The 18,239-nt window shown below is 39.8% G+C and overlaps 1 protein-coding gene across 1 annotated transcript; it reads right to left on the reverse strand.

Annotated features, from left to right (window-relative positions):
• Positions 1–305: 305 nt before the first annotated feature.
• BBS7 (Bardet-Biedl syndrome 7) lies at positions 306–17,898 on the reverse strand. Its single transcript, XM_051804948.1, has 19 exons — positions 17,656–17,898; positions 17,439–17,504; positions 16,202–16,264; positions 15,211–15,386; positions 14,468–14,654; positions 13,725–13,797; positions 12,716–12,832; positions 11,661–11,791; positions 10,854–10,938; positions 9,375–9,477; positions 8,625–8,817; positions 7,669–7,743; positions 6,583–6,648; positions 5,198–5,337; positions 4,183–4,347; positions 3,633–3,742; positions 3,425–3,528; positions 1,830–1,953; positions 306–1,000 (listed from the first exon to the last, which is right to left on the reverse strand). The coding sequence occupies exons 1-19, from the start codon at positions 17,689–17,691 to the stop codon at positions 864–866; spliced, it is 2,151 nt and encodes a 716-aa protein (XP_051660908.1). The 5' UTR covers positions 17,692–17,898; the 3' UTR covers positions 306–863.
• Between the last annotated feature and the right edge of the window lie 341 nt (positions 17,899–18,239).

Below are 18,239 nucleotides of genomic sequence, written 5' to 3' on the forward strand. Positions count from 1 at the left end.
TAGGATGCCCAAAGAGGTAGTGGAGTCTCCATCCAAGGTGGTGTTTAGGAGGCATCTGGATCTGGCGCTGGGTGACATGGCTTAGGGGTTACAGTGGCAGTGCTGGGTTGATGGTTCGACTTGATCGAGGATCTTAAAGGTCTCTTCCAACTTTGATGATTCTGTGATTCAAGGTCCCTTTAAGGAAGTTGGCCTTTTTCACTTGTGAACAGATCTCCATATTCACAGGCCGGTTCATCTCTTCTAATTTTAAATAAAACCAAGTGAGAAGTAATCGGGAGATTTGAAATGAACCACAGGGATGCTGGAGAAGTACAGAGGAAGTTTAATGCCATCCATCATTAAACAAGACTTAACGTGTGGCTTTAAATGGAGCTGTCTTCAGTCTAAAATTCAGAGTTCTCCCCCCTCTACCTCAGCTACATCAGATCTGGTGAGATCTGAGATTCTCAGGGCAGCAGGCAAATACCACCTATCTTAGGTATAGCTTACACACACAAATTTCTTCCATTCAAGTCTCTGGAAACCAGTTTCTTCATCCATTCTTGCAGCTGGAACAGAGACTACTCCATGTTGTCTTTAACAGTAGTGAAAACATTTTTGCCAAAAGGGTATTTGGTACTTACATCCGATTCTAAGTTTTCTTCAGCTGTTAACACTGTACATGGAACCTCTGTGAGCATTTAACATACACAACAGTTTATATGAAATTTACTACTGTATCCAAAATGTAATAAATATGAATAAAAGCTAAGAGCTGACAGTACAACAAAAGAGTAAAAGTGCTTTTCTTAAAAAGTGTTTTGGACTTAATATTGAAATGCCTTGATTAAAACCAGAAAAATTACTCTGCTTTTTCCTTGTCAGGCTGCAGCATCAAAAAAAGCAATTAATCCATCTTGATCACAGCCATCCAGAATTTCCAGGAGGAGAGGAACTTTAGTTTTCACATTGGTGCCTTTAAATTTAAATTTATCTATGAAGAGATCTGTGATCATACCTGCAAAGATAAAATTCCAGGAATTACTATTTGCCTTGTTTTCAGTAAGAGATATCCCTACTGTTAACTCATTATTATGTACTAACTATCCTAGTTGTTACAAGACTTTTTTAACTTCATGTTTTAAATAGTGGTTTGATTTTAAACAAACACAAACCACTGTGAGCCCGGATTCCAGATTCACTCCAAACTGTGTATTTCTGCCTTAGAACTACCCATAGCTGAAACACCAAAAAGGAAGGAACTATCACAGGACAGGTAACAAGGACTCTGCTTACACTGTACAAGCTTATTAAAGTGGGTGTCTGGCAGACATTCCCTGGGCTGAAAGATGTATGGGAAACAGCAAAGAATGTTACAGAATTTCCTTTACTAAATGAGATCATCTTCTGTGAGTCTCCCTTCCCACTCCTCATGCATTTTTTTTCCCTCTGATGTTTTGCAAAACTTCACCCCTCAGAAATGCTCATTTAACTTGTACCATTCTTAAATGCCATCCTGACTTTGAACGCGCTCCTTAACCACGTCCGTGAAGACAAGGATCACCCAAATATAAGCAGCTGTCTATTAAAAATTTAAAAAGTGGACAAGTCAGTTGCAGCTAATCCTGGCATGTTCATTCTCAGTGATATGCTTGTGTGCTCCAAGCCCCATCCTTGAACACCTCCAGGAATGGAGAATCCAAAAAACCTCTTGCTGAAGCTTCCCATGTGTACCCACTCAAAGTATTTAAATTCTGCTAATCCTGACTTCTTAACTATCCCAGCCATGCCCAGCGTGCTCTCTGGACGTGAAATCACATTTAAATAAAGTAGAATTATCAACAAACCATAAAGTCTCTCCAGATGTGCAGGCTGTCTCTTGTATTCCTCGAGCAGCTGATCTGCCTCTTCCAAAATGGTGCGGTATTTCGGGAGCAGGAAGTCCACATTCCCTTCGTGAACTTGTAATTCCTCAAAGACATTTTAAAATCGTAAGAACTAACAGCAGATAAGTATCATAAGAGCATAAAAGTAAGAAGAAATTAAGCTTGGGTCTGACAGGAGGAAGTACTTCAAAGGGAACATAATCTCCTTTTACACTAGCAGAAGTTATTTTCAGAGTGCCTCAATTTGCTAGTCTTCTAATGAAGTGTCAGATGTTACTTGTCACTTCATAGACTAGATTCTCAAAATCCTGTGTATTACAGCTTCCAGCTCCAAGTCCTGCCAGAATAGGATCACACCACAGCCCTGCCCCTACAGACTCAAACCTTGACCATATCTTCATTTTCAGAATAAGTGAAGTCCTAAAAAATTGTAGCACATGCTGAAGTCTGAAGGTAAAAGTGGACTCTGAAAGTATCACTCAATCATGACAGCAAAGAGTTTTGAAGATCTGTTCTAAAATGCCTCAGTCTACCACCAGACCAATCTGAGGTGGTCGATAGTATAGATCTTTTTATCCTCCACAGAAAGACTCTTCTAGAGAAAAGTAATTATGTTGTGCATTGTGAGTCTGTTGGGATAACAGCTTTCATCAATCACTAGATTATTTTACTGCCTATCAATAAGTTATCATCCAAAAAAAATGAGTGATTAAAAAAGTCGAAGATCTGCTGTCTAAAAAAAGCCTAAAAAAAGCAAGATATGCAATGTCATTATTGCACAAACATAATATGCATTAAGAATAAATTCTCTGTTATTGTTTACATCCCTGGTTTGCCAAACCCAGCCCAAGTAAAACGCTTCCAGTGATAACAAAGATACACATTATTTTCATTGGTAGTCAGCTTTTCTACTAAGTAAAGAGTTCTGACAACAAGTAGCTGATTCCCCCGAAGGACAAGAGAGAATTGGCTGTCCATTTTCATCTCCTCTCCACCTAAATAAAAAATACCCAATTGATGACAGCAAGTTTTTGACAGTAAAGTCCCGGTTGTTGGAAAAAAGTCCAAGAACTGAGACAAGCTAACTGTTGAGGAGGGCATTAAGCAAAAGACTGAAAAGCAGATAATGCAGAAATTATGAGACACTGGGATGAAGTTCCAAAGCAAGGAAGTTGCATCTGGCCTGGACGATCAACCCCAGATCTAAAAAACTTTTAAAGGTTTGTGGAAAGAGACACAGAAGGAACTGGAAAATAACAGCAGGCTAGGAGAGAACATTAGATGATAAAGCTGGCTGCCTTCTACTGTCCCATTTCAGCCTTCTCAACATCAGTCAGTAATCCTACGTGTTAATCACTAGTTATATAACAAAAATGGGAATTTTCCTTGAAAGAAACCTGTCCCCTGGACATTTAAAACACATGATTTGATTTAATTCAGGGGAACAGCAGTGGAACAGATCCCCACATGACACACATCTGACTTGAGCCACACAGCTTGGTATCTGACAGCATAATCCCCCATAAAAACCAAACCACGACAGTTCAGATACTTACTCTCAAAGCATCTATTAAGTGAACCTTCTTGGCCAGCAGCTGCTGATACTCTAATTTAGGGTGGATGAGCTTTAGAGTGTGCCTCACAGATTCTTCACTGACATCTAGCAGGGAGTGAAAAGAACCCCAACAAGCAAATGAATACTCTTTCTTCCACTTACAGGAATATCAAATGAACTCAAGGACTAAACAGAGAAGAAATTTTTACCATATGATATGTTGAGATTAATCTTTCTTTTAGTGGCTTCTTTGGAAAGCACATCTTTGAGGATGGATATTGTAGAAATGTTGTCAGACTTAAAATATCCCTCACCTTTTCTAAAAAGGAAGAAAAACTTCAAATGAACAAACTTATAGATTTGTCTCCATGTTAAAAAATAAGGTCTGTAAATTAATGCCCGTTTTTGTTTGCATGAGCATTAAATGCCTTTGAAGTTATTTCTGCCCCTCAATACAAACAAATGGAAGTTGGAAAACAATAATATCACTACATTAGCCAGCCTTGCTCTTTATATTCTAAAAACCAAGCCTTTCCTACCTGGTAATTTTGGGTTTTTTGGACTAATTTCAAGAGAAACCATATTCAGGTTACAGATTGCTTCATTACTGGATAGCTCTCACCTCTGGTAAAGTCTGAAAATCCTTTTTAAGAAAGATTCCTGCTCTCTTTAGGGGGAGTTTTGAAGGAGCTGAGGGTGGAAGGGTGAACAGTAGGATGAGTGTGAAGTGTCACACTGTGCTTTAGCAGTGGTATATACCTGTAAGTACTTTCAAGCTGCGTTCCCAGGAAGGTGTTCTGAAAATAAAAGGTGATACTCTCTCCAGCAGGAGTCTTTTCAGGCACCTCAGGCAAGCAAAACACAACCCAGGAGTGAATTTCAGCAAAGCTGAACTGGCCTTTGAGCATCAGGGTGTTCATGGGTCTGTGATATTATGAAATTAAAAGAAAAAGAGGACAGTCAATAGTTAAGAAGGAGGGACACTGTCCATATAAAATAGTTCCACGTGGTGTTTCCCTTTTAATCAAGACCTGTAAAATCAGATATCTCACTAAGCAGAGATTCATATTGCAGATTACAGCTACCAAGTTTTTGACAAGTTTCAAGTTGTTAAACCTGAGATTTAGGACAATGGTAAACAACTGACAACACAGCAAATATGACTAAGAGAGAGCCTCAACAGTCTCTCATGCTGTAAACCACCTTTATATCAAGAACAAGGCATAAAGGAACCCATTTGCACACTGAAGACTTTGGTATCTTCCCTTCAGTCTTTCAGGTTTGGTTTGAACAAGCAATTCCTTGGAGACAACACATGATGTTGACTGAGGGTGGGCAAAAATCAATTAGAAATTGCACAAAATGCAGAATTCCTAACAGAAGGATAAGGGTAAAAAAAGTCTTGGCTCAGTTTTGGGGCCAAGTCAGCTATGAGAAAAATATTAGATGAAAAGGGTGGAGTGGAAAATTAGGCTGAAACTGAAAAGACTGTGGTTACTAAGACAGCAGAGTTTCCTTTCTACCACACCCTCAGGTCTACTGCACTATAACCCAGGGAGAAAAATTAAGAATAACCTGAAAACAAGAATCAAGAATGGCAAGGAACCCATTTAATCCACATTTTCTATTAAGAAAGCCATAAAACAGAACTACAGGCTCAAAACTGTAGGTTAGGGGTTCAAAATTACTATTTAAAGTTTACAGCGCAAATTCTTCAACTGGATTGTGTCCCTTTCTCAAGAGAAAAAAGGCATTGGTTTTTCTTCACAAATACCTGTCATGGTCGATAGAATGAGTTCTCTGATGAAGGGAGAGTGGTTTAATCTGATATTGGTGAACCTGGCAGGTTTTTGGTTGAATTCTTGGCGTTACGTACGCTTGAAGTGTCCCGTACTGCCCTTCAATGGAGCGAACCTGCAGAAAGGCACAACCCACAAAAAAACACAAAAGGGAAAAGATTAATTCACCACAGTTTGGTGAATATTTACCATACGTTAAGGAACTGAAGGAATTTAATTAAGGAGTTCAAATACAGGTTTGCTTTATGAGCTTAATTGTCTCTCCTATTTTATAGGGTCTCAGAACTCAAAAAGCAATGTGTTGCAGGAAGACATCCATTTCAATATTTTTAATAAAAAAAAAGTTAGTAAAGAGTTCTCTTTGGAAATAGAATCACCAAGACTTACATGTGCATAGACAAGATAAAAAAGAGAATAAACTCCAGTGGCAGGTGTAAGTCACTGGAGATCCTGAATGTACTGCAGCAAGGTGGCAGCAGAACCTGTGCAGATCAAATCCACCACACTGGGAGCCAAGTAAGAGTGATAATAGAGTGTTTGGATGACACACAACAGCAAGTTTATAAATGTTTTTGGTGGGAGTAAAAAACCCCTCTTTTTGTCTACTATGAATGCATTTGGTTAATTTTTCTTGTGTTATTTATTCTTTACCTGGTATTTTCAGTATTAAAGGTGGCCAGGGTCGTATCCCTCACCAAAAACCACATAACCACCCCCAACCTTCCTGCATTGGGTGCACCTTATACAGGCTTAAATTTCTGATGATCATCTTTTGACTGAGAGTTTTACACAAACACCTTATCAGATTAGGAGGCTGCAGTGAGAGAGAGAAAACTTAATGCCTGTGTGCACATTGAGGATTTTCCTATTCATGATTTCCTTCACTATTTCCCCTGGTGGTTGCCATGAAACATGTGAATTTGGTGGATCATTAAAAATGAACTCCAAACCACCCACATGCCTTTAGTATAATAAGCTGGAATGATCGGATTTGCTTCCTCTCCGAAATACAAATCCAGTCTATATTCCCTGGTTAATTCCCAGTGGAACTGCCTTCAAACGGAGGATTATCAGTGCCAGAGCTTTAAGATCCACACACTGCCTCCAGAATCCAGTGCTTTCCTGATCTGGGATGTCCCCACTGCTTTCATCTGAGGGACACTCAAGGGGGACCTCTGAGGTAACATGTTTTTATAAAGAAATATAAACCCCATATTAGAAGGTTCTCATGAAACAACCAGCAGCAGACATTGGACTGATCATTTCCTTAGGCTGAACACTCAGTCCAGGTAGAGAACTCTCCACTCCTAAGCAGGAATAACCATTAATTTATTGTGGAAAATATTTTGGAGCATTTTACCTTAAGTTCAAGTCTCGTGGTGTTTGCTTGGCATCGGTAAGTTGCAAGAAGAAAGTTGCTATTTGGCTGTAAACAGAAAAAAAATAATACAAAACAGGTCTGTGGACTCACAAAATTTCCAACTGGTCTGTTGACTGTAGACTTGTACAGTAAAGTTTTTGATTATGTATGTACAGCTATTTACAACAATGAAATAAAAAAAGTCATCTTTGGTTCCCCTGAATGTTGTAATAATTTTAAGTATGGCAGAGTTAAAAAAAAGTTCTCTATATAAGGAGAAAACAACCAAAGCCTTTTATATTCTTTAATATCACCATAAAGATTACCACATATACCTTCCTTTCATCTAAAAAATGCATGTCAGCCTGCCCCTGCAATATCAGTGAGAAAACACACCAAAAAAGTGCTAAATTGATCATCATAAATGACTAGAAACTTAAAATTAAAAGCTGATTTCTAAAAACTTCAGGTCACACCAGTGATGGGCAAATTTAGTTCTTAAAACTAAAACAGAGGAATGTTACAAGGAAAAAGATTTCACGGAAGATTTTCATAATCCCAAGGTGGTGTCTGGATTTTTTCCCCAGAAAATCCCTCGGCATCATTAGTAATTCTATAACTACTTAAGTCTGTAATTATTATATAAAAAAATGCACTAAACATTTGACTCTCCACACAGAGGAACTTTCGCATTCTAAAGAGATTTTTAAGAAATGAACCAAGGAAGAAGAAATATAACATTCTTCACCTAAATTACCTTGAAGTAAATATTTGATTCGATGACATCCAGAAAAGAGAGCAATAGCAAATGTGTCCCTTATCAGGCTGGAAAAAAAAGCAAGAGGGCAGCTTCTCCTGGATCCTTTTGTACATATTTAGCTGTGCCTTATGTCAGGACCTGCCACTAACTCCTAATTCTGCAGTATCTCTAAAGAAAGCTGAGCTCTCCAAAATTACCAAATGAGTAGTTAAAATCAATATATTTGAAATCACAAAAATATAAATCCAAGTCCTATTTCTACTACTCAATATTAAGAGTTTTCATCAGGTGATCCCCATAAATATCACCTCTTCTGTTTCACTTACCTCAGAATCACAGCTGCTAAAACTAACAACGGCAGAATTTTTATCCACATCCAGCAAGTCTATTGGGACATCACTCTGCAGAGCACAGGGGGAAGGAAAAATAAAGAGCTTAAGTTCCTGAGGAGCTTCTAGTGCATTTATCCTCCAACTGTCACCAATCTTTTTAATAGGCAGAGGCAATGATTGCTTCATCCAAGGGGTAAAAGCCTAACAGACATGCAGCTTACTACTTAATCCTGGAGTAACATCATGATCTTCCTCTTATTCTCTTACAGAGTCCTGAACTCTTGTGGGGTTGGCTTACAACAATGTCAGTGTAAGGTATGTAACTGTCTTTCAGACAGAAAGGGTAGATTAAGCAATTTATTTAAATTAATTTATTCTTCACTTAGCTACGGAAACATCAGATAATATAGAGCTGCAAATCAGCTGTAGCTTAGCATTGTTCTGTAACATCCTTAATAAAAGTAGGATTTTTATTAAAAAGTGAAAAACAAAATCCTGCAGTAGTTCTTTCACCTCACAAATCTCTCAACTTGTCACATTTTTCTCCCCAAGCACTTCCCAAAAGAAGGTAATTCAGTACCACAACTCTTTCTGAGTCATCTACCAAAGATAACATTGATTTCAGCTGATGCAGTAGGAGGAACGATTAATTAAGGTTGCTCTACTGGGCAGCAGTATTTATCCCCAGCTGCACACAAATCAGATGCTGTTCCACTCTGAAAGTGCACAGGTGGCCCACAACATTCTAAAATTAATTTTCCACTACAGAGGGTACTTAACTGGCGAATGGCGATCTGCACCTCACTGAAGACTTAAAGGGTGTTTAAATAAGGACGTGCAAAAGCAAACACGAAGTTGCAAAGAAACCTTCTGGCACAGCAGGCACTTTGGCCTGTTTTGGCAATGTAATGCTGCTCTGCTCAAGCCACCAAGAACAAACCCACACCCACCTGCACCAGGACATTATCTATGGCTGTCTGCACCTCCAAGATGAGGCTGTAGCTGGCATCGTCCTTGTTCAGTGTGAACTTCTCATTCACACTGAATGCAGGTACTGAGGAAACAGCAGTGCTGGACTGAGAGGACTGCTGGTATTTCTCCCTTTCCTGAAGTACTTTGATCTGTAAGTGTTCCAGTTCATTCCTAGAAAAGGGAAACAATTTATAATGTCTTTAAAACGGCAGCTAGAGAAGATACCATAGAAATTATGCAAATTAAGCTTGCAAGGCAATCATGTTTATCTCCTGTCCTCAGTTTTTCAGCCAGAAGTGACTGGTGACTCCCCTTCCACATACTGAACAAAGACAAAATATAAACTATATCACATGGAAATGTAGGTTCTACAGTTCCTCGTCAAAAGAGATTTCTCTGAGACACAGGAAAGGACAACTTTTTTTTCCTTCAAGAGTGCAATGCATTTTGAATAATATGCTACTTTCCTGCCATCATTTAGGAGCTATAAGGCAGCAGAGAAGAAGGAAATCTTATTTTGCTGATGCTGAGGAAGAAGGCATTAAGACATCATCGTCACATTCATGACTGTGAAATGAGGCTGCTATTCATTTCTACTTTGAAAAGGCCTGATTCCACTTCTAGATATATTAATGATACAGAAAATCCAGCGAGATAGGAAGGGAAAAATGACATTTCAGCTTTTAACATTTCAGTTCTTCATTTAAATTTCTTTCTAGTGCAATTACCTTAAGGATGAAATCTTGTTCTGCATTTCTTGGCTTAATTTTAGTTCTTCACCTGATCCACCTTCTCTATGGACAGGTTCTGTAGTCAGTCCTGTCAGCCAGCCTAAACCAATATATGAAATTTATATTCCTTATAAGCTAAAAGGAAATTCTACACTCAGCTATTGTACATGTGGAGCTATGTTTGTTCCAGATATTGGGTAGAGAGAATAGAGCCTAATTTAATCCTTTTTTGGAGGATTAATCTAGACACTGGGCATGATTTTTTTATGGGTTTCATTCTTAAAGTGGAAAACATTACTTATTCTTTTTCATTAAGTGCTTTGAGCAATAAATCCCTCTGTGACAGTTTTTAACTGAGCACTTGAATTTTTTCCCACCTCTAGTTTTCTGACAAAACCTCAAATAATTGTCAGGACTACAGCTGGAAACAAAACAAAAGCTGTGCAGCGTGTTTACAGCAAACTGTACCCTGCACAGTGGGCTTAGAGATTAAATGCTGCTGGTTGAAGTGAAAAAAATTATCTTTTTGCTCACTAAATTACATTTATTTATAAAAGCAAATGCCAATTGATTACATTCTGACACCTCAGGCATGATATGCAGACTTGAATGGGTGTTTATAGCTCTAGCTACCTGCCAAAATCAGTCTAGTGCACATCCTACCAGAGTTTACCTTTGAAAACCTACAGGTGAATATGGGCTTGCCCTTTCTTCTATCTCCTATGATTCATGAATCTTTATAACGTTCCCACTGAAAGAAGCCTCAGATTACTTTGGCCACAGTACTGTTGCAGCCCATCATACCCAAACAATTCATATGAGGTCAGGTAGAAGAGTCTTTTGATCACTCAAAGACCACTTAAAAGAGGCACTTGAACAGTAACTGAGAATTATATCTTGCCAAAGGACGTGATTTTGAATAGAAGGAGTTTCAGTTGGCTAAATTTTAGCCCTGAAGGTAACCCAAGAGAGAGAATTAGCAATATTTTAGCCCCAGCAGTTGACATAGGCAGCCTGTTTACCATGACCTCTGTGACAGTCAGGCCAATGGCTCAAACCCTACAGAGGAGCTGCTGAAATGCCTCCCATGGGGGAGCTTTATTTTCTACTGAAAGCAAAATCAACCCCATTTAAAGCCCTGTGAAACTGCAAAGGAACGAAATTTTGTAAAAGACGGGGTAAAAAAAGAAAGCACATCTGTCACTATTTTTAATTTAAAGAACTTATAAACAGTTCCTTTGGACATAACATATTCATTATTTCATCATAGTCAGGCAACAGTCTGCACCAAAACAAACTGCCAGCCAGAACACATGAAGAATATCTTAAAGTACAAAACCCTCATAGTTTAATATTATTCTGTTTCCAATCAGAACAAAAAATTTCAGAGCTCTGAGCTGCACTAAAAACATAGCCTGCTTCATTTTATCACATCACCACACATGGAATTTATCGAGTAAATAATAGGAAGCTTACCTGAGTATGTGGCTGCTAAAATTTCATCATAGCCATCTTTTCCTACACAGCCACCCTGGATTGAGGCAATGCTCTCCGATAAAGCCTTCAAGTAAACACATTCAGGCAGAGGGAAATATCACTGCACTTGGTTTAGAAGTCTGGAGGGGGGGTTTGTGGAGGTTTTAAGGGTTGTGCTCCTCCTTCTACCTGCATTCCAAAATACTTACAGAGATGCACAATATCTAGACCTACAAAAGAGTAGCTGATGACTATCACAGCTAAATCTTGGTGTTTTAATAAATACATTCCAATTCTACTCCACTTGAGAAATATATATTTGAAAGTTTAAAGCAAAACACTGATAGACAATATTTTTCCATCAGGAATTAGCAATCTGACTGAAGGCTGAAATGATCTCTGTGGATCCAATATGCTCCTTTAAACAATTGATAACCAAAGTCATTATGCTCAGTAAAGTCCTGACAGCTGACATTTATTATTTTGCATGTAAAACAAACTGTATACAACATGGGGTTATTTTTCCACTGAATACTGTATTAGGTTACACCAGGAGAGACTTCAGCAGTCAGTAGAGCCAGACCTTCAACATACCCCCTACACTATTTTGATTTGTGCTCATATCAGGACTATTTCACTGTCTGGTTCTTAAGTATTAGAATACTGATTTCGAATTCATACTGTCAACATTTTCAAATTAAAAACAAACCGCATATTTTAGTGGTAATGACCATGTAAATTTTGAAGCACAGATAACATTTTAAAAATTAATTCTTTCCCAGCAGAGCATGAGGAATGTGGGCTCACATAATCATGTCGAAGGACAGGCTCATCCGCGCTCTCAAAGGCATAGATTTCTATCATTCCATCATCTCGCCCAACAAGTAATTCCTTAACTCCATCTCCCAGAATGTCAAAGCTGTCAAGACATAAGATACCTAAAGAAGAAGAAAACAAAGCTGTTTGCTTCATCTTTATTTGTTTATGACACAGTAACACACAGGCCACGCTCAGTTACATGGAAAGAGACTCTCAGTCTGCTTTTGAGGTGTGATTAAAGATATTTCTGGACGAGTCCTCTAGAGGGCTCAAGTCCCTCACCTGTGCCAGGCTGCACAGTGGATTTTACAGCAACCAATTCCAAATAGAAACTGCTGAATAGACACCCCTTCTGATGTTCAGATCACTTACTTATGAGGGGTTTAACCCTCCCTCATCGAACATTTCTCCAGACGAACTATTTGTCTGCCCTCACTACTGTAACTTGCCAGTTGAAGAAGCAAGTATTCTTTGTTTCCTAGAATTGACTTGAAGCTATTGGTAAATGGAATATGAATTCTGGGTAAGATGACAGAAAGAGGGTTCTGACTGTGCCAGGCCTGGACTAGGTGCTGCTGCTTGACACGTACTCAGTACTTGCACATGTGGAGGCAGCCTATGACAACTAATCATCTCTGGACAGGAAAGAGAGTTAGGGTCTGGAAAAAGGAAAAAGCACTGAGAGAGTCTGTACAAGAATTAATGTGAAAACAGAGATGGAATTTAACTTTCAGGACTCCTTCATATTTCATAGGAAGAGTGAGGACATACTAGAAAGCATGAAACTAAAAAAACCGAAAACAAAAGCACGCTAAAGTACTGAAAATAAAATGAACACAAAACAGAAAGCAAGACAAACTCATTGGAATTATTTGCAAGAAAATCAGAAGAATGAAAGAGACCTTAGTCATATTGATATCACATGCTGACATAATTAAGATATTCCTCCAAAGTAACTGTGAATAAGATTTCTTGAGTTTTCTACTTGTAATAAAGCCTCAAATATGCTGGAAAGCTAAAGAGTGAGAGATTGAGACACGTACCTCCTCTCTTTTTTTCATTTCCAATTTCCCACTTGTGTACAGGCTTGGTACCAGTGATCTGGGTAACACCCAGTTTACCATCAGAAGTTCCATACACAATTTCTTCCCCAGAATCACCTGAACACAAACTGAACTTAGAATCAACACAATCAAGTACACCAATTTAAAAAGGCTGTGTAGTTACACTCTACAGCCCAAGGGAAAACACTAAATTAGTGTTGTGTAACAGAACTGTGAGGCTTCCAAACAAAAATCAAATACATGAAAACTGAACCCATTCTGGTAATTTCTTCATGACCATCACTATTCTGCCATGACTGCCCACCCTGCACTGGAATTCTGCCTAAAGCCCATTCAGAATCCAATACTTTAAATTTCAGTAAAGGTAGGCTACTCAGTTGTTCTTACAGAAGAGAAACAGAGAGATCCATTGAGAACACACCTCCAATGCTCAGTGTTGTGCCAAAACTTCAGTAATTAAGAACCATTTTCCAAACAGCTCTCAGTGTTGCTGTGACACAATCTAACAAACTAAATTAAGCACCAGATTAACACACTAAAGGGATTTCTATTAGGTTAGAACAGATTAGCAAGAAGGATGATCAAACTATTTTAAGCTTGATCCTTCCAGTCTTAGTTCAGTATTCCTAGCCATCCATGGATCCCAGCTATGGAATTCCATGTGTTAGAGAAACCCAAACCCAAAATTTTGACAAGGCCCCTGAAAGTCCAGTTTGTATTTACACAATGAGATCACTTTATATGTCACTGCTCTTGTAAATGGCTTTCAATTAAATGTGAATATCATTTAAAACTGTCTAAAACACTTTTGTATGTGTGTGTGTATTTACTTGTCTGTAAGAAATGACTTCACACAATTAATTTTATGCTGCATTTTTTACATCAGCTTAAAATCGTGACAAAGTAATCCACTAATACAAGTAATAAAAACTTTTAAATGTAGTAAAATAGCATTAGTTAGTTATGTGCGTATTCAAAATCTTGTTACCCCCATTTCCATTGCTCAGAGCAAGAACAGTAGGTGGTCCAGGAACTTCTATTTCATACAGTAAATCAGATCCCTAAAGACAAAGAGAACTATCTTGAATGAATTTGATAAAAAAAAAAAAAACCAAACCAAAACCAAAACTAAGAACAACCCCAAAACACCAACCACAAACCAAACCAAACCTCGCAAGGATAAACTTATTGTGGATCACAGTAACATAAGCTTCACTTTTACAATCTCCCAACACCTGTGGGAGAACCATTTCTAAGCCAAAACAGAGTAAAGTTTACAGAAATAAAACCTATGACTCTTGAAATGTGTTATTATGAAAAACAATCCATGAATTTGGCCTATAAATTTATCTAAGCACTTAATATCACTCAGACTTGTCACAACAGTAATTTGCGAGGGCAAGAATTTCCAAACTGATAAAGATTTGAAGAAATTAAATGTTTATGTGAGCATGTTTAGTTAGAAGGGACTAATTTGTCATCTACTTCCACCTATGAATTCCAAAGCCTATTTACAGTGGTTTTATCGATCCTCATGCAGCAAGTTTATAACCATGATTTTCCTTTAAAATAAAAGGGATGCACCAGCATTACAGCCATCAACACTGCCAAGTAAGACACAATACACTTATCCTTCTGGTGTTTAAAACATGCTGATTACTGATTTCCCTTAAGAATCAGCAGAATTCTGTAGCATCAACACATCAAACATAAAGAAACAAGTGAATTAACCTGTAAGACCCTGAGGAGTCTATCCTGACATGCAAGCACCGGGGTAATGCACTTCACTTTGTCCACAGGAAGGCAGAGAACATCGTTGATCTTATCTCCTGATAGGAAGTAGTGCTGGTCCTTGCAGTCACAGTAATGGTTATAGATGTAGCTTGCACAGAGGAAGAGATCTGCTCCTGAAATATGCCTGAGGAAAAGAAAACACTTCCTGGAGCATTTTCCCAGTACTCTTACCCTTACTACATGCTTGTAGCTTCAAGGTATTATGGGGCCCTGCAAGCTGTTCCAGTTTCAAAAGTTCCCTGTAAATGTTAAAACCACATGATTTCTGTAGCTCTCAAATTTCCTGTTCTGTCTTCAGGTCTCCTTATAAAAATTTCATCACTGTATTTTTTACATTCATTCTTCCCCAGCTGATTTACCTATGGCAGCATCTTACAATGTGATCCAAAGAGCAAAACAAAAACATTGCTCCCGTTCTGCTACAGGAAGGGTATAAGGACATGACACACTGTGGCAATAACCCCAGCCCTGCTCATCTGCATTTGCACTGGGTGAGTGCCTCCAGACCCATCCCAATACCTCTCCCAAGCCCCTCTAAACTTCCTAAACTTCACCATGATTTTCCAAGTTCATTCCTACATGTCAGTGTTACCTACAAGTACACAATACAGTGAAAAATAATTTAATACCATCATAAACTAACAATCTGCTATGAAAAAAAAGCAAAGTGTCACACATACATAGCTTTGATGCTTTCAGTAAGGTTAGTCTCAAAGGAAAGAAACTGCTTCCCTCTTTTTGTGAAACCTCTAACTTCAGGTCCTATAGCCACAAAAATTTTCTCCTGTGGTGTGTTAAGGGCTCCTCCCAGCTCCAGTCTTGCAATTTTTTGGCCTGGTAGTGTCTTGAACACTGGCTGTAAACAGAAAAGCAATTTTCATCATCATAAAATTGTATTTATGGCAATCTTTTAACACAATGGATAATTAATTTGCTTTACAATTTCTGGAAAAACTAAGATACTATGGATTATGTGCAGAGGAAAAACAATCTGCACAACTGCCTTCGGAATCCCAGAGCAATCAAGCAATCAATAAATACAAAAATCTTTAATAAATTAAGACTTCATTACCTCAGTGTTATTCATCCACATAAAAAACTTCACTGCTGTCAGCTGATTTTGTTTGTGAATCTTTTTTTTTAAAGAAAAACCTGCACACACATTCCCTCTTACATATTGCATTCTTAGGCCAGAATACTACACAGATTTATTTGTATGGCTGTATAACCCTTATGAGCTAACCATGAACTTCCTAAAGGAGAAAACAAAACCCATAAAACAAAATAATAATTTTTTTTTAAGCTGGGCATAAAAAGCAATCAGTTTGTCAAAATCCCTAATGTGGTTTAATGACTCTCTGCAGGTTTTTGTTCCAGCACAGTAACTGTGTCAGTGCACAGGCTTGAGCCCAACTTCACTGCAGAAGAAAAGGTGTGGAACTGACTTTCTTTGTGATGATCCACACATAGTGTCTGACTCCAGAACTGTGGATGTGCTTGACCAGCCATGAAATCCTCTTGCCCCCACCACAGTATCAGGTATCAGTCCACAGCTCTACCTTGACACCTTCCACGGGTATCTTATTTGTCACGTCAGTAAAAAGAGACTTTCAAAGTTCACTGGGGAGAATACTTCAAAAATAAAATTTTAAATGGAACATTCCCACTTACCACAGCTTCTCCTTTTTTTATGCCAAAGCATGTAACGACCCCATCCTGATCTCCAACAACCACCTTCAAAAGTAGAACACGGAGTTATTTTTTTATTACGCACACAACTGTGTTCTTAAATAATGCTTTTGCTATATTCACAGAATGCTATGGGCTGGAAAGGAACTTAAAGATCCTCTCATTCCGACCCCCCTGCCCTGGGCAGGACACCTTCCACTATCCCAGGTTGCTCAGAGCCCCATCCAGCCTGGCCTTGAACACTTCCAGGGATGGGGCAGCCACAGCTTCTCTGGACTACCTGTGCCAGGGCCTCACCATCCTCACAGGGAAGAATTTTTTCCTAGTATCTAATCTATGCTTTATCAGTTTGAGGCCATTCCCTCTCGTCCTGTCACTACATGCCCTTGTAAATAACCTATTATAACAATAACGATATTTCCATATACTTAAGGACTTTAAAGTCCAGAGTACTTAATTCCACAGCCACAGGGGACTAATGCTTTAGAAATCTATATGAAGTGCTCTGGATGGGACACTGAAGCCTAAGAACAGTAGTTCAAGTAAGAGCATTTACAATCCTTTTCCTGCTTCTAAGCCAGCAACCACGAGGTGAAGATGCACTGGGGAAGAGCTGTATTTTCACACTGAGACTTCACTATTGAAGCAAAAAAATTCACTGTTGTTTTCATTGAGTTTTCCTAACCAGGTTTCCTTAATTTGAATTTATGTTAAGGAAAACTTAAAAAGAAATATTTCAGAGAATCATCAAGGTTGGAAGAGAACTTTAAGGTCACCAAGTCCAACCACCAACCCAGCACTGCCACGGTAACCCTTAAACCACATCACCCAGCGCCAGATCCAGATGCCTCTTAAACACCTCCAGGGATGGTGACTCCACCACCTCCCTGGGCAACCAATTCCTGACCATCCTAACCGTGAAAAAGTCTTTTCTAACATCTAATCTCAATCTCCCCTGCCTCAATTTAAGGCTGTTATAAATACAGAAATAAGAGAAGTATGCAAGAACTCCCTTGTTGTTTCAGCAGTGCCTTCCTCACTCTGAAATCTTTCCAAGCACCAACTTAGGTATTTTTTTTTCCAAATAAATAAAAGTTTTCCAAAGCTGGGTTCCGCAGTCGTTCCCCAAGGAAACCCGGGGGGATGATTAAGGATATTGTCGGGCCGCACTCCCCAGTCAGAAAAGCCTTGAGCTGGAGCCCGCAGCCCCGGGCGGTACCTTCTGCGTGGCCTTTTTCCCCGAGGCGGGCAGGAGCCTCATGGTCTTCTGCGCCGTGACTCCCACCTGTGGAAGAGACGCTCCTGAGCGGGCACGGCCGCCGCCGGGACCCGCCACCGGGCACCTCGCAGGCCCCGCCGCACGGCTCCCCCTCCCCGCCCAGGCCACCCTCGCTCGCCTGAGGCCCTGTCCGCTGCCGGGAAGACCCCGAGCCCACCTGCAGGTAATCCACGCGCGCCAGGCCCGGCTCCATCGCTCCCGGGGGATGCGGGGCCGCCCGTCCCTCCCGCGGGCACAGCGCGCCCCGCGCCCGTCACCGCGGCAACCCCCGCGCCCAGCCCGCCTCCCATTGGCTGGGCGGGCGGCCGGGGGGCGGGGCCTCGGCCGACCGGGCGCTGCCATTGGCTAGGACGCGCCGGCGTGGGCGGGGCCCAGGCCAAGTGGGCGGAGCGTCTCGCCGAGGAGCGGAGCCCGGATCGTATCCCTGCGGATTTTCCAGGCTCCGGGTGCCAAACCACGGGAATGTTATATTTTACCAACGAAGCGTCCTTAGGAACGGTGTAACAAAATGCCAGCCCCGCACGGAGTACCGAGTTGTTTGTTGGTTTTAGGTTTTTTTTAAAAATCGTTTCACCCACGCAACGAGGAGCTTTGGACCGAGTTCACGTGAGGTCCGCATGGCGGGGTTTGTAAAAAAAAAAAAAAAGAAAAAAAGAAAAAAAAAAAAAGTCTAGTCCTTACTCTGCTAAGTAAATACGCTGAGTTAAGAAACAGTAGCTGTGGGTACCTGTATATACAGAC

This window comes from Manacus candei, unplaced genomic scaffold, assembly GCF_025592945.1.
Source record: "Manacus candei isolate 608988 ecotype Guabito, Panama unplaced genomic scaffold, ASM2559294v1 h1tg000062l, whole genome shotgun sequence".
Lineage (NCBI taxonomy): Eukaryota > Metazoa > Chordata > Aves > Passeriformes > Pipridae > Manacus > Manacus candei.

Excerpts from the sequence above, each read along its gene's own strand:
- BBS7 (XM_051804948.1), bottom strand. The coding sequence starts at position 17,691 with ATGGAGCCGGGCCTGGCGCGCGTGGATTACCTGCAG. Across the intron at positions 17,505-17,655 it reads CGCGCGTGGATTACCTGCAG|GTGGGAGTCACGGCGCAGAA; the intron begins GTGGGCTCGGGG and ends TCTCTTCCACAG. Across the intron at positions 12,833-13,724 it reads TCTGAGCAATGGAAATGGGG|GTGATTCTGGGGAAGAAATT; the intron begins GTAACAAGATTT and ends GTTTGTGTTCAG.